The sequence below is a fragment of the Entelurus aequoreus genome, linkage group LG03 (genome assembly GCF_033978785.1).
Source record: "Entelurus aequoreus isolate RoL-2023_Sb linkage group LG03, RoL_Eaeq_v1.1, whole genome shotgun sequence".
NCBI classification, from domain to species: Eukaryota; Metazoa; Chordata; class Actinopteri; order Syngnathiformes; family Syngnathidae; genus Entelurus; species Entelurus aequoreus.
Genome location: NC_084733.1, coordinates 49,168,452 through 49,182,841, shown reverse-complemented (window position 1 = coordinate 49,182,841; position 14,390 = coordinate 49,168,452). Strand labels below are relative to the sequence as shown.

The window sequence follows — 14,390 nt, the reverse complement described above, 5'->3', positions numbered from 1 at the left end:
GACGGCGCAACGAAGGACTTCACCCGATCATCGGTGCGTTAGGCGGCTAGCGCGTCTGCTATCCAACTCAAAGTCCTCCTGGTTGTGTTGCTGTAGCCAGCCGCTAATACACCGATCCCACCTACAGCTTTCTTCTTTGCTGTCTCCATTGTTCATTAAACAAATTGCAAAAGATTCACCAACACAGATGTCCAGAATAATGTGGAATTTTTCGATGAAAACAGACGCTGTTTGTATTGGGACACAATGGTGTCCCAATACTTCCGTTCAATCCGTGACGTCACGCGCAAACGTCATCATACCGAGACGTTTTCAGCCGGATATTTCCCGGGAAATTTAAAATTGCACTTTATAAAGGTAACCCGGCCGTATTGGCATGTGTTGCAATGTTAAGATTTCATCATTGATATATAAACTATCAGACTGCGTGGTCGGTAGTAGTGGGTTTCAGTAGGCCTTTAACGATAAATTGTTGCAGCCCTAACTGATTCTATTTTTATTTTGTTCTTTTGTGTAATGTTCTAATCCGGGATATGGTCATCTTGAGGAAATAAGCGGTAGAAAATGGATGGATGGATGGATGGTCATCTTGTCTTTACAATGTGTTGCAGGCCAAAAAAGAGCAACGTATTACCCAGCATCCATAACAATGCAAATGCATCATGGCCAATTGTACATATTAGATCAGGGGTGTCAAACTCAAATACAGAGTGGGCCAAATTTTAAAACTGAACAAAGCCACGGGCCAAGGTTGAACAAATAAACCTTTAACGTACTCTACGAGCTATCGTCATGTCCGCTTTTCATCCATTCTAACATCGTTCAGACCCAGTCACAAGATATGTGCGGCTTATGTACGCACACACGAGCGAATGCAACGCATACTTCATCAACAGTGATACAGGTTACACTGAGGGTGCCAGTATAAAAAAACTTTAACACTGTCAGAAATACACGCCACACTGTGAATCCACACCAAACAAGAATGACAAACACATTTCGGGAGAACATCCACACCGTAACACAACATAAACACAACAGCCCAGAATCCTTTGCAGCACTAACTCTTCCAGGACGCTACAAAATACAGCCCCGCTACCACCAAACCTCCCCCCCACACACACACACACCTTGTAGCGTCCCGGAAGAGTTAGTGCTGCAAAGGGTTCTGGTTTGGTGTGGATTCACAGTGTAGCGTATATTTCTAACAGTGTTAAAAGTTTTTTATTCGGCTACCCTCAGTGTAACCTGTATCGCTGTTGATGAAGTATGCGTTGCATTGTAATGTGTGTGCGTGCAGAAGTCGCACATGTTATGTGACTGGGCCAGCACTCGTTTGGCTGGCTGGCTGGCGTTTGGAAGACTCCTGGGAGGATCGGCGGACCAGTTTTAGTGTTAATTTGATATCGCCTCAAAGGCCAAGTGAAATTACACGGCGGGCCAAATTTGGCCCGTGGGCCAGAGTTTGACACCTATGCATTAGATGATACAAATGATATCCCACAGCCAGCACTGCAGTCCTGTGAGAAACACTAACTGTAAGACGACATGGAACATGCATTTTTTACTAGAACATGGATGTCATGAGTCTTTTTGAGAGGTTATTCGACAGAAGTTTCTTGCTGCCAGTAAAGAGCACATCAGTGACTGAGGTGGCGGAAGCAATTCTGGGGTACCCTTCCTCTTCTGTTGTTGTGCTATGCCACTGCAGCCTTTGAGCCCATTTTTGTTTTGTTCCACAGCATGGGGCACTCCCAGGGTTTGAATCCCTGCTGCGTTCTGGAATGCCTCCTCTGTACCAAAGCCACTCGCAACCAAACCCCTAACACCCTATGCTGTTCTTTTGCCAAGCAAAGATGGCACATTGGAGCTAAGCCACACATGGACCACATTTCACAACAGCACGGAGGATGCACAGTGGCCAGGGGGCTCCGTTGCTGAATAGCCACCATCATATACACATTAGCCATAGTGTTCCTTTCACATGCATGCATGACTAAACACCAGCGCATATAGCAAATTACTCTTCTTCATAGTTGTCAAAGATCAGCAAGAGTGGCAACGACATAAACAGGATGAGACAAACTGTGACACTTTCCCAAGCATGTGGCCACCATGCCTCATTAGAACCATGGTGAAGAACGATTAGAGCTTATTATACGTCTCGAGCATTCGTCTCTAAAACATACCGGGAATGTAGCAACAAATATTAAGAATCCTGTTGGAGAAAAACTACATTGAGTTAACTTAAACGGCATATTTGATCATTTTCGCCTTTTGGGCTTTTTCTGACTTCTTTTCTGTTGCAATGTTAGATAGTCATGTTTACTAATGCCAAACTAAGCATCATATCATGAGGTTAATGCAATTTGTAGTGAGCTTGTACAAAGTCTTGCATGCCTCTGTTCGCGGGGGTTTTCTGTCTGGCTATGTTGTGTACTTACTTGGACATGTACGTAAAGCTTTCGCCCTCTGATTCAGGCTGTGAAGAAAACACAAAAAAAGGTAAAATATAGTATTATTTTAATCTATTCTTGGTATGCGCACAACATCAATGTGCGACATGCGATGACATAAATGCTAAAAGCAGCTGTTTTTACACTGAATCTATCAAAGAGTGTGCGGGTGTACCTATTTTTGTGACCAGGTGAATATACCTATATATAATGTTTATGAAGTTTATTTTTGACCAAAAAAATTAGCAGTGAACAATTCAAGATAAAGTACATCCATTTTGTTATGTTGCAGTCTTATTCCAAAATGGAATAAATAATTTTCATAATTCTACAGACAATACCCCATAATGACAATGTGATTTTTATTTATTTTTGCAACTTTTATTAAAAATTAATAGAAAATCCCATGTACTAAGTAAGTAACTATTTACAGTAAGTAAGGTATACACAGCCTTTGCTCAATACCTTGTTGATGCACCTTTAGCAGCAATTACAGCCTCAAGTCTTTTTCAATACGATGCCACAAGCTTGGCACACCTATCTTTGGGCAGTTTCACCCATTCCTCTTTGCAGCACCTCTCAAACACCATCAGATTGGATAAGAAGCTTTGGTTTTCATCCAGGATGCCTCTGTACATTGCCGTATTCATTTTAGGCTATGTCTACACTAAGCCGGAAAACCCCTTAAACGAATAATTATTTAGCCTAAGCCCCGTTTCAGCCACGCTAAACTATCGTTTAAGGTCACCCTCCTCAGACAATTTTTTACACGGTAAGGGCGCCGTGTATTTTTTGAATCTCCGGCTCTTAGCTTTGTACGGACTCATTGATCGTTTACAAAGTGTGTTCGTAGAGGAAGTAACACCAGAAAGACCACGCCCCACACATGAAGTAACGTCATGAAGAACACGCCACAGCCAGCTTCATAATAAAGCAGTTTCGTAACTCGGAGCTAACCACTGGATATATGGAGGAGAGTCATCCAGGCATGCCCGTGTCTCTCCTTCCGTCTGTACAGACGCTTGTGGAAATCACACATGAATACCTTAAGAGAAAGCCATTAAAGCTATTTCGGATACAACACGTCTCAGACGGCAAGAGAACTTTCCAATGTCCAGGTCAGCTGTGATTCTACTTACCGAGAAAACTTTCTCCATTTGTCGAAGGAGAGACAACGAGAATGCGGGCTCCTGTGGATGTGATGAAAAAATGTAGCGTGTGCTTTGTATTACCTGGCCGTCGAGGGAAGACTACGGAAAAGGGAGAATGCTTTTGGACTGGCAAAGCAGACTATCAGTTATTGTCCGCCATGTATGTCGCGGACTCAACATCTCGGTCCAGAGTATATAAAGTACCAAAAACGAATGGACAATGAAGGTGAAGGCAAAAGAGTGGGGAGTGTCCTGACCAGATATCTAGATGTAGATTGATTGATGTAAAATGTTCTTTATCACATTGTGTACTTTCACGTATCCAATAAAGATTTGATTAATTCATGATGGCTCAGGTGTGATTCACTACAGTAGGGCCCCACAGCACACTGGATTCCAGTTAATTGAAATACCACAACACTGGATATTGTTCAGATAAGTTCAATTTAATAACTTGCACACAAAGCAACACTGGAGGTGACTATCACGTGCGCATTTTCCGCGCATTCGTACTAGGTCGCGTTGACAAAGAACCCGATGGTCACTCTGTCAGAGCTACAACATTCCTCTGTGGAGAGAGGAGAACCTTCCAGAAGAACAACCATCGCTGCAGAAATCCACCAATCAGGCCTGTTTGGTGTAGTGGTCAGACGGAAGCCATTTCTTATTAACAATGTTGCCAACAAGCACCTGAAATACTCCTGATTATGAGAAATTAAATTCTCTCGTCTGATGAGACAAAGTTTGAACTCTTTGGTGTGAATGCCATGAGTCATGTTTAAACAGCACCACTAATCACCAGACCAATACCATCCCTACAGTGAAGCATGATGGTGGCAGACTGGGAGACTACACAGAATGGAGGGAAACATTAATGCAGAAATGTACAGAGACATCCGGGATGAAAATCAACGCTTCCTATCCAACCTGATGGAGCTTGAGAGGTGCTGCAAAGCAGAATGGGTGAAACTGCCCAAAGATAGGTGTGCCAAGCTTGTGGCATCAAATTCAAAAAGACTTGAGGCTGTAATTGCTGCCAAAGGTGCATCAACAAAGTATTGAGCAAAGGCTGTGAGTACTTATGTACATGTGTACATATTTAAACAGTGTACATTTTCAGAAAATACATTATAATATTTTTGGAAAGGGTGGGGTGTGGTTTTATTTGCAATCTAGGAACGCCTCCACAAACAACTTGCAGACACTCAAAAAACAGGTAATAAAAACAACCGTGGAGCAAAATTTCCACCAAAGCATAGCCATTAATCCATTTTCTACCGCTTGTCGCCAATACATATCTTTTTAATGTAGACTAAAATCACTTTAGGTTCCCTTTAAATGAACAAGAAACACATCAAACACTTATACAGTATGTATCCAATACAGTTGAAAAAGTGAAGGAAAAATGGCTTGACTAATTGTAATTGGGATCATAAACAAAGTTTCCTCAAGCACTGGATGGTAATGTTGATTCCTGAGTGATGAACTGCAAATGGAGACAAGGTTACCTTTATTTAACTTGGGTTTGTCTGTGTTGCTAATAGCTCTCTCAGACAGCCAGTAAAAAGGGACATTTTCAATAAACCAAACCAAAATCTGCTCACTATGATTTTTTTTTTTTTACCTCAAAGTTATCCTCATCTCAACAGTTTCTTATAATCATTCTGAGGTTTTCCTGTCGGTTGGGAGTGTTTTTCTTATGAAATGGTAGGTACAAAGGTGCTTGTCTGTAATGGAGGGAAGGGGGGTTTATGGCACGTAGAGAAGGGCAGAGGGAAAGAGTCAATGAAAGACTGAATATTGTTTATGTTAAGCTGATATCTGCCTTGCCTGACCACGGTCTAGTCTGACCTGGTTATCTAGGATCTCGCCTGGCATGGCTCGGGCCGAGGCCCGTGGCTCATCCCTGGGGGATCCCTCTCTCAGCCACTCAGACTGCTTGTCTTGGCATCCACAATCGGGATGGGAAAGCTGTCCTCTAGAGGCCCTCTGGCTGATAGGGAGCTAAAAAGGAAGTCTTTGAAACATTTGATAATACCAGAGGAAGGGAGAAGGTATGTGAAGGAGGCCGCTGGACATAGTGTCCGTGTAAGACAGGCATTCTGGTACAAGCTATGCTAAGTTGATGTAAGAGGACATGAGAACATCCAAACAAATCATCAAGCAGCATGTACTGAATCATTTTCACCTGCCTGATAAGTAAAGCGGCACTGATGGCTTTCCTTTGAAGCATGTAACTCTATACTCAAGACACAGCATGCAAACGGAAGAAGCAACATTTCATTCACATATTTTACATACTTGGTCTGCAGTCTGTGTAGACAATTTATCTAAAGTACTCTTTTCTTTTTACGAGCAACATTTTTCTTAGGCTAATGCAATTGCTTATGTTTATTAAGACCTTCAGCAAAACATGTAATTAAGTCTTAGCCAGTCAAAACCAGTCATTTTTAGCATATTTCAATGGCAGCATCCTCTTAACGGCATGATTTTTGTTTTGTAACATGTCAAACTGATGTAAGACAGCAGATTAAAAGGCAGTCCTTCTCAAGCGTCACATGCACTGTAACATTCTTGTTTTGACCACCCAGGAAAACCAAGAGGGCCCAGAAAAGAAGGGGATCAGAAAGTGGAAACATTTACCCCCTCGCCCTGATTGCAGGTCTAATCACTTTAAGACCTTTGGAGCTTGAGGAGGGAAATCTGGGATCAGTCTCCAGCAGCCTGCCTACTGTGGCCCCTGAAAACCCACAGTGAGGTGTTGATTTACCCTCTGGCTGCATGTATGTGTGTGTCACTTAAGGGTCAGCAGTATGCTGCGAGGCCCCTGGAGCCAGAGGACCAGAGCTACGACGACTCAATCAGGAGAGCCATTAGGTCTTTCCAAACCTATTCATTTGTTTACTAGACGTCCTCCAGACACCAACCCAAAATGTTTGTAAGGTATCGTCAGGAGCAGGGTCTCCTGGGATGGCCTGGGGATTGAGACCCCTGATATGTCCTGCGGAATCCTGACTTTGACCACCCTAATGACGAGGGGGTGAGGTCAAGGGTAGCAGACACCCACTGAGAGCTGTCAGTCCTCTTCAGTTCAAGCAGGCCGGACACAATGCAGGTGGAGAGTCTGTTCGTTTGCCTCTTCTACTTCATTCACTGTGCGGGGAACCAGACACCCCAACACATTTCTTTGAAGCCCACAAAGTTGTAGAAAGGCAACACAGAATGAGCATATCAGTACTACACAACAGTAAGGCAGGACAACATATACTCCAATTTTCAACTTAATGGACTGATCATCTTTTTCCCATCTCAATTGAATCTTATAATTGAAACCTTTCAAAGTTCAAGTGCCTGTAATCCAATTTGCTAATGAATTAACATTCTCTGCAGCGGAGAGAAACTCAAACCTCAAGAAGAAAAAGCAGCGGAACATAACTTGCATGTTGGCCTTCGTAGTCCAGAGCTGTGGACCTGCTCCATACTGACAGGCAGCAGGTAAATACTCACTCAGCTACTACAGTTCGCATAGGACTAGCATTGCAAATCAGGCAATACCCTGACAAACAAGCTTCCTATAAGAGATCATTTCTGCACCATAAGCATAATTACTGGACTCTACATGTAAAAATTGTTTATTTAAACTATTTTCCCTAAAATATGCATTGAAGCTAAAAGGTTTGTGTTATCAGATTACTTGATTGATTGAACAAGATAAGCGATATATTTTGTTATTATATCATTACAAACAGCTGGAATGGTGCCAGGATAATGTAATTGTTTGCTTAAAGCCACAATTAAAGAGAATAAATGCTCAATACACAGTAAGTAAAATCTTGAAGAATAAATGACTATGAGCTAAACCAGGGTGTGCAAACTTTTTCCACCAAGGCCAACATACTGAAGACATGGCATGCAGCGGGCCATTTTCATGTTGTATTTTACAAAACAAATGCTAACAGACATTACATACTGTATTTTCGAAAAACAAAAATGTATGTGTTACAGAGCGTATTATTTTTAGCTTTTTGTATCTACTTTTCTGCTTTTTCCTGTTTTGTTTTTTTTCTGACATTTTTACTTGTTTTTAATTTCTTATTTTGTCAATATGCTGCAGGAGGCCAACAACACTTTGAACACCAGGGTACAGTTGCAATGCATGTTACACATGTTTACTTCATGTCACCTTTCATCCTTTTTTGGTAGTGTAAATGCATACTTCTGGCCACTTCAAGATCAGTTTTGTACTTTAGAGTTAACATTCTTATAAAAATGTACTATAGTTACAGAAATGTTATCGTCTCTCAGAGTGAAATTACAGTAAATTCTTAAATTAGGTCGTATTCCCTAATTGCTGATAAATTGACTCCAAAAGTAACTGCAAGACCAAAATAGTCAAGTTGGGGCGGCATGGCGTAGTGGGTAGAGCAACCTTGCCAGAAACCTGAGGGTTGCAGGTTCGCTCCCCGCCTCTTACCATCCAAAGAAAAAAATCGCTGCCGTTGTGTCCTTGGGCGGGACACTTCACCCTTTGCCCTCGGTGCGACTCACACCGGTGAATTGAATGATGAATGATAGGTGGTGGTCGGAGGGGCCGTTGGCGCAAATTGCAGCCACGCTTCCGTCAGTCTACCCCAGGGCAGCTGTGGCTATGAAAGTAGCTTACCACCACCAGGTGTGAATGAATGATGGGTTCTACATGTAAAGCGACTTTGGGTACTTAGAAAAGCGCTATATAAATCCCAGGTATTATTATTAAGTCTATACTATAGTAACACAGCTTTACAGTTACCACCCCCAGCGACCCTCCTCACTAAAACATACGACCAACCCTTCCACCATTACATCTATAATATGACATTAAATAATTAGGTAGAACCCGCACTCACCTTTACAAACACCAATTTGAGGGATGATGGCAGCTTCTGTGGAGTTAAAAGAGGCGCAGGTCAGCCCCAGGGAACAGTAGCCGAGGCTCCAGTCCTGTCCGCCGCACGGCTCCCACTCTAGCCGGGCACAGTGCTCACAGCATCCGCATGGATCCTTGGCCAGGGTCCGGCCATCGTCGCAGCCTCGTGTCGTCTTGACGGGACAAGCCCGGAGATGACACGGCGTGCACTCGTCAGCCTCCAGCACGCCAACCAAACACAACACAATCAACAGGACGACCGGCCAATTCCCCAACATGATTTTCTTCATTAAAATCCCCAAAATAAGAAAGACTCCAAAAAAAAGTTTAAAAAGTCCTATTGGAAGTTCAATGGCGACCACAAATGCTTCAGCAATCCAAAATCAGAGGTAGATAAGTGCGGGAATCCTACAGCTCGGTGGTGACCTGCTGCTGCTGCTGCTGCTGCTGCTGCTGACAGCCTCACTCCGTAACGCAAACTGAGGGTCAAATTGACACACAGCAGGCATTTAGAAATTAGCGGTGCTCCCGCCCCCTGACTGACACCGCTACCGACCAATCACAGCAAAGGGAGGACTGGCGAACAGAAACCTCGTGGTTGTTGCGCAATGACGTCGCTTGACTGCAAGTGATTTTCATTCATGTTGTAAAGAACATCGAGAAATCACACACGTGCAACTTGTGCCAAAGCATTATGTTTGATTATTGAAAATAAGTCATTTCAGAAGAAGTTGTATTGACTCTGAAACACCTTTTGGCATTGATTACGTGGACCCCGATTTAAACAGGTTGAAAAACTTATTCGGGTGTTACCATTTAGTGGTGAATTGTACGGAATATGTACTGAACTGTGCAATCTACTAAAAAAGTTTCAATCAATCAAAAATGGTACCATGTGTAATTAAAAATCCATACAAACATTGAAAAAACAATATTTTGCTGGATATTTTTTGTATCGTGACATGTTTTTCAATGTGAATCTTCATAATTTTTTTTACCATGTTACTGTTTTTGTGAGTGTCACAGGTTTTCATTTTCAACTGTCCATTTTTCATTTTACTGGCAGCGATTTTAATTGGAACAACCTTGAGTCGTCTGTTTTCATCGCAAAATTCCACAGTATTCTGGACATCTGTGTTGGTGAATCTTTTGCAATTTGTTTAATGAACAATGAAGACAGCAAAGATGAAAGCTGTAGGTGGGATCGGTGTATTAGCGGCTGGCTACAGCAACACAACGCCGTCCACCGCCGCGCCGCTGTCCTCACCGGTGTCTGGGTTGACTTCCTCCGTCTCCGGGCCGCCGACCGCACCGATGATCGTGGTGAAGTCCTCCGTCGCGCTGTCGATTGTTGGAACTGGGTGAGCACGGGTGAGCACGGGTGGTGATGAGCAGATGAGGGCTGGCTGGCGTAGGTGGAGAGCTAATGTTTTTAGCATAGCTCTGTCGAGGTCCCGTAGCTAAGTTAGCTTCAATGGCGTCGTTAGCAACAGCATTGCTAGGCTTCGCCAGGCGGGACAGCATTAACTGTGTGATTACAGGTCCAGGGTTTAGTTCAGTGTCTCCTGATAGTAGAAGTAATAGTAGTATTCAATCAATCAATCAATCAATGTTTATTTATATAGCCCTAAATCACAAGTGTCTCAAAGGGCTGTACAAGCCACAACGACATCCTCGGTACAGAGCCCACATACGGGCAAGGAAAACTCACCCCAGTGGGACGTCAATGTGAATGACTATGAGAAACCTTGGAGAGGACCGCATATGTGGGTAACCCCCCCCCCCCCCCCCCCCCCCCTCTAGGGGAGACCGAAAGCAATGGATGTCGAGTGGGTCTGACATAATATTGTGAAAGTCCAACACATCAGCGAGAGTCCAGTCCATAGTGGGGCAAGCAGGAACCATCCCGAGTGGAGACGGGTCAGCAGCGTAGAGATGTCCCCATCTGATGAACAGGCTAGCGGTCCACCCCGGGTTTGGAGCAGAGTAGAAAAGAAAAGAAAAGAAACGGCAGATCAACTGGTCTAAAAAGGGAGTCTACTTAAAGGCTAGAGTATACAAATGAGTTTTAAGATGAGACTTAAATGCTTCTACTGAGGTAGCATCTCTAACTTTTACCGGGAGGGCATTCCATAGTATTGGAGCCCGAATAGAAAACGCTCTATAGCCCGCAGACTTTTTTTGGGCTCTGGGAATCACTAATAAGCCGGAGTTCTTTGAATGCAGATTTCTTGCCGGGACATATGGTACAATACAATCGGCAAGATAGGCAGGAGCTTGACCGTGTAGTATTTTATACGTAAGTAGTAAAACCTTAAAGTCGCATCTTAGGTGCACAGGAAGCCAGTGCAAGTGAGCCAGTATAGGCGTAATATGATCAAACTTTCTTGTTTTTGTCAAAAGTCTAGCAGCCGTATTTTGTACCATCTGTAATCTTTTAATGCTAGACATAGGGAGGCCCGAAAATAAAACGTTACAGTAATCGAGACGAGATGTAACGAACGCATGGATAATGATCTCAGCATCGCTTGTGGACAAAATGGGACGAATTTTAGCGATATTACGGAGATGAAAGAAGGCCGTTTTAGTAACACTTTTAATGTGCGACTCAAACGAGAGAGTTGGGTCGAAGATAATACCCAGATTCTTTACAGAGTCACCTTGTTTAATTGTTTGGTTGTCAAATGTTAAGGTGGTATTTTTAAATAGATGTCGGTGTTGAGCAGGACCGATAATCAGCATTTCTGTTTTCTTAGCGTTGAGTTGCAAAAAGTTAGCGGACATCCATTGTTTAATTTCATTAAGACACGCCTCCAGCTGACTACAATCCGGCGTGTTGGTCAGCTTTAGTGGCATGTAGAGTTGGGTGTCATCAGCATAACAGTGAAAGCTAACACCGTATTTGCGTATGATGTCACCTAGCGGCAGCATGTAAATACTAAAGAGTGCAGGACCAAGAACCGAACCCTGGGGAACTCCGCACGTTACCTTAACATAGTCCGAGGTCACATTGTTATGGGAGACACACTGCATCCTGTCAGTAAGATAAGAGTTAAACCAAGACAAGGCTAAGTCTGTCATCCCAATACGCGTTTTGATACGCTTTAATAAAATATTATGATCAACAGTATCGAAAGCGGCGCTAAGATCAAGAAGCAGCAACATAGATGAAGCATCAGAATCCATCGTTAGCAATAGATCAATAGTCATTTTTGCGAGGGCTGTCTCCGTAGAGTGATTTGCCCTGAAACCGGATTGAAAAGGTTCACAGAGATTGTTAGACGCTAAGTGTTCATTTAGCTGCTGTGCTACAATTTTTTCGAGGATTTTCGAGATAAACGGAAGGTGGGACACCGGCCGGTAGTTTACCAGGAGATCAGGATCGAGGTTAGGTCTTTTGAGTAGAGGATGAATAACCGCTTTTTTGAATGCTAGGGGAACAGTGCCAGAAGAAAGTGATACATTTATAATATTTAATACTGATGGACCTAATAATACAAAAAGCTCCTTGATAAGTTTCCCAGGAATTGGGTCAAGTAAACATGTTGTTTGTTTTGTCCCATTTACACATTTTGACAATTCCTCCAATGTTATTTCATCAAAGAGAGAGAAACTATTTTGGAGGGCAGTGTCCGTCGTATATACAGTCGTATTTGTGTTAATAGAACCCAGTTGTAGCTGAGATGCATTGTCTTTAATCTCTTTTCTAATGACTTCAATTTTCTTATTAAAGAAATTCATAAAGTCATCTGCTGAGTGGGTGGAGCTACTGGGAGAAGTCCCTTGTTGGGTTAGCGATGCTACTGTACTAAACAGAAATTTAGGATCATTTTTGTTGAGGTGGATGAGATTTGAGTAATATTTAGCTTTAGCTGAGGTAAGCATGCGTTTATAAGTTATTAAACTATCACACCATGCTTGATGGAAAACCTCAAGTTTAGTCGCACGCCATTTGCGTTCCAGCTTTCTACATGATAATTTCTGGGCTTTAGTTTCTTCTGTAAACCATGGGGTACGCCTTTTAGGGGCCCTTTTTAGCTTTAGCGGTGCTACAATATCAATGGTGTCGCGCAGGGCGTCATTAAAGTTGTTAGTGAGGTTATCAATAGAGCCCACATAATTTGGGAATGGTGCCATTACCGAAGGCAGTAGGTCAGTAAGAGTCGTCGTTGTGGCAGCATTAATGTTGCGGGTGCTATAGTAGTTATTATTATTATTATTAGTTTGTTGACAATGAGTCAGAACTTAGAATTTTATAAGGTAATGGTCAGACATTACTTTAGTGTACGGGAGTATCGTAACTTTAGAGGTGGTGACACCCCTGACAAGCTCTAGATCTATCGTATTACCGTTGCGATGCGTGGGTTCATTTATTATTTGTGTAAGACCACAGCTATCAATTATAGTCTGGAGCGCCACGCATGGAGGGTCCGATGGGGTATTCATATGGATATTAAAGTCCCCCATTATGATTATATTGTCGGCGTGCGTCACTAGATCGGCAACAGACTCTGAGAATTCACTGATGAAGTCCGAATAGGGCCCAGGGGGGCGGTAGATAACAGCCAGGTGGAGAGGCAGCGGTGTGACAAACCTCAAAGTGAGCACCTCAAACGAGTTATATTTATTATTTAGGTTAGGTGTAAGATTATAGTTTTCATTGTATATTAGTGCGACATCCCCTCCCCTTTTAAGAGGTCTGGCAACATGTGTATTGGTATAGCCAGGAGGAGATGCTTCATATAGCGCAAAAAAATCGTCTGGTTTGAGCCAGGTCTCGGCGAGACCAACGACGTCAAGTTTGTTGTCTCTAATGACTTCATTAACTAATAACGTTTTGGAAGATAATGATCTTATGTTTAAAAAGCCCATATTATAGGTAGTGGGCTGTTTTGAGGATTGTTTGTTGAAATTATCCGAAGTAGCAATATTAATAATGTTGCGTTTATTATGCGTATTGCACTTTAAATAGTTTCGACCATATCTAGGAATTGATACGACGGGGATATTCAGATTGTTTGCTTGATGTTGCGATAAACTGAACATATCATAGTTAGCTACCTCAGTACAATGTATGTCTGCCTCTGACACGGTCACAAAAGAAAAAACATTATGTGAGTTGTGTTTTATTCCAAGAGAATTGCTATGTGTGCAGGGATTATCCAGCCTGACGCCGGCTAGTTCTAGTTTAAATGGCTTCTTACCCGGAGACTCCACGTTTCTTTGGTTATCTTTTCTCTTTGTTGTTAGCCCAGCTCGGCATCCCCGCTTCTGCTTCCGCTCGCACCGCTTATGTCGTCTCCATTGGCGGTCACCGCTAGCACTTGACTCCGCTGCTACAAAGGCAGCTCGATGTAGCCCACGAAGTATTCCCATGCTAGCGAGGAGGTCCACCGTACATGCATCTTTCAGTCTATAACGACCCGATCCATCCACATCCAGAATTGTCTGTCGGTCGTATGTGATCACAGAGTGTTCACGCTTTGAGCCAGCCATGAAATTGACAGAAATGATGGGTGTTTTTTGCCAAATCGCTCTACACTCCCAAGAGCGTTAGCAGAGCCGCTGCATTCCCATGCGCCGCCATTTTGTCATCAAGTATTGTTGATCTTCGGTCTATCCTTCCAGTCTGGGGCATGTTTCTTCTGTTTTTATCCGCAGTTAAGCACGATGCTATCACGTTAGCTCCGGAGCTAAAGTGTTTCGCCGATGTATTGTCGTGGAGATTAAAGTCACTGTGAATGTCCATTTCGCGTTCTCGACTCTCTGTCATGTGGGGGTCGCATATTTGTGCGGGATCGTTCCTCCAGTGCAACACGGACACTCCGGACAAAAACGTAAAGGTAAGAGATGATTTATTTACATAAATCATAGGCA

General features: G+C 43.0%; 1 protein-coding gene across 1 annotated transcript in view; it reads right to left on the bottom strand.

Moving 5' to 3' along the window:
- Positions 1 to 8,951, bottom strand: part of crim1 (cysteine rich transmembrane BMP regulator 1 (chordin-like)) — a 103,187-nt gene extending 94,236 nt beyond the window's left edge. Inside the window, exon 1 of the mRNA XM_062042015.1 lies at positions 8,494 to 8,951. Within this exon, the coding sequence (XP_061897999.1) occupies positions 8,494 to 8,803 (310 nt within the window). The 5' untranslated portion in view covers positions 8,804 to 8,951. The remainder of the gene's footprint in view (positions 1 to 8,493) is intronic.
- Positions 8,952 to 14,390: the final 5,439 nt, after the last annotated feature.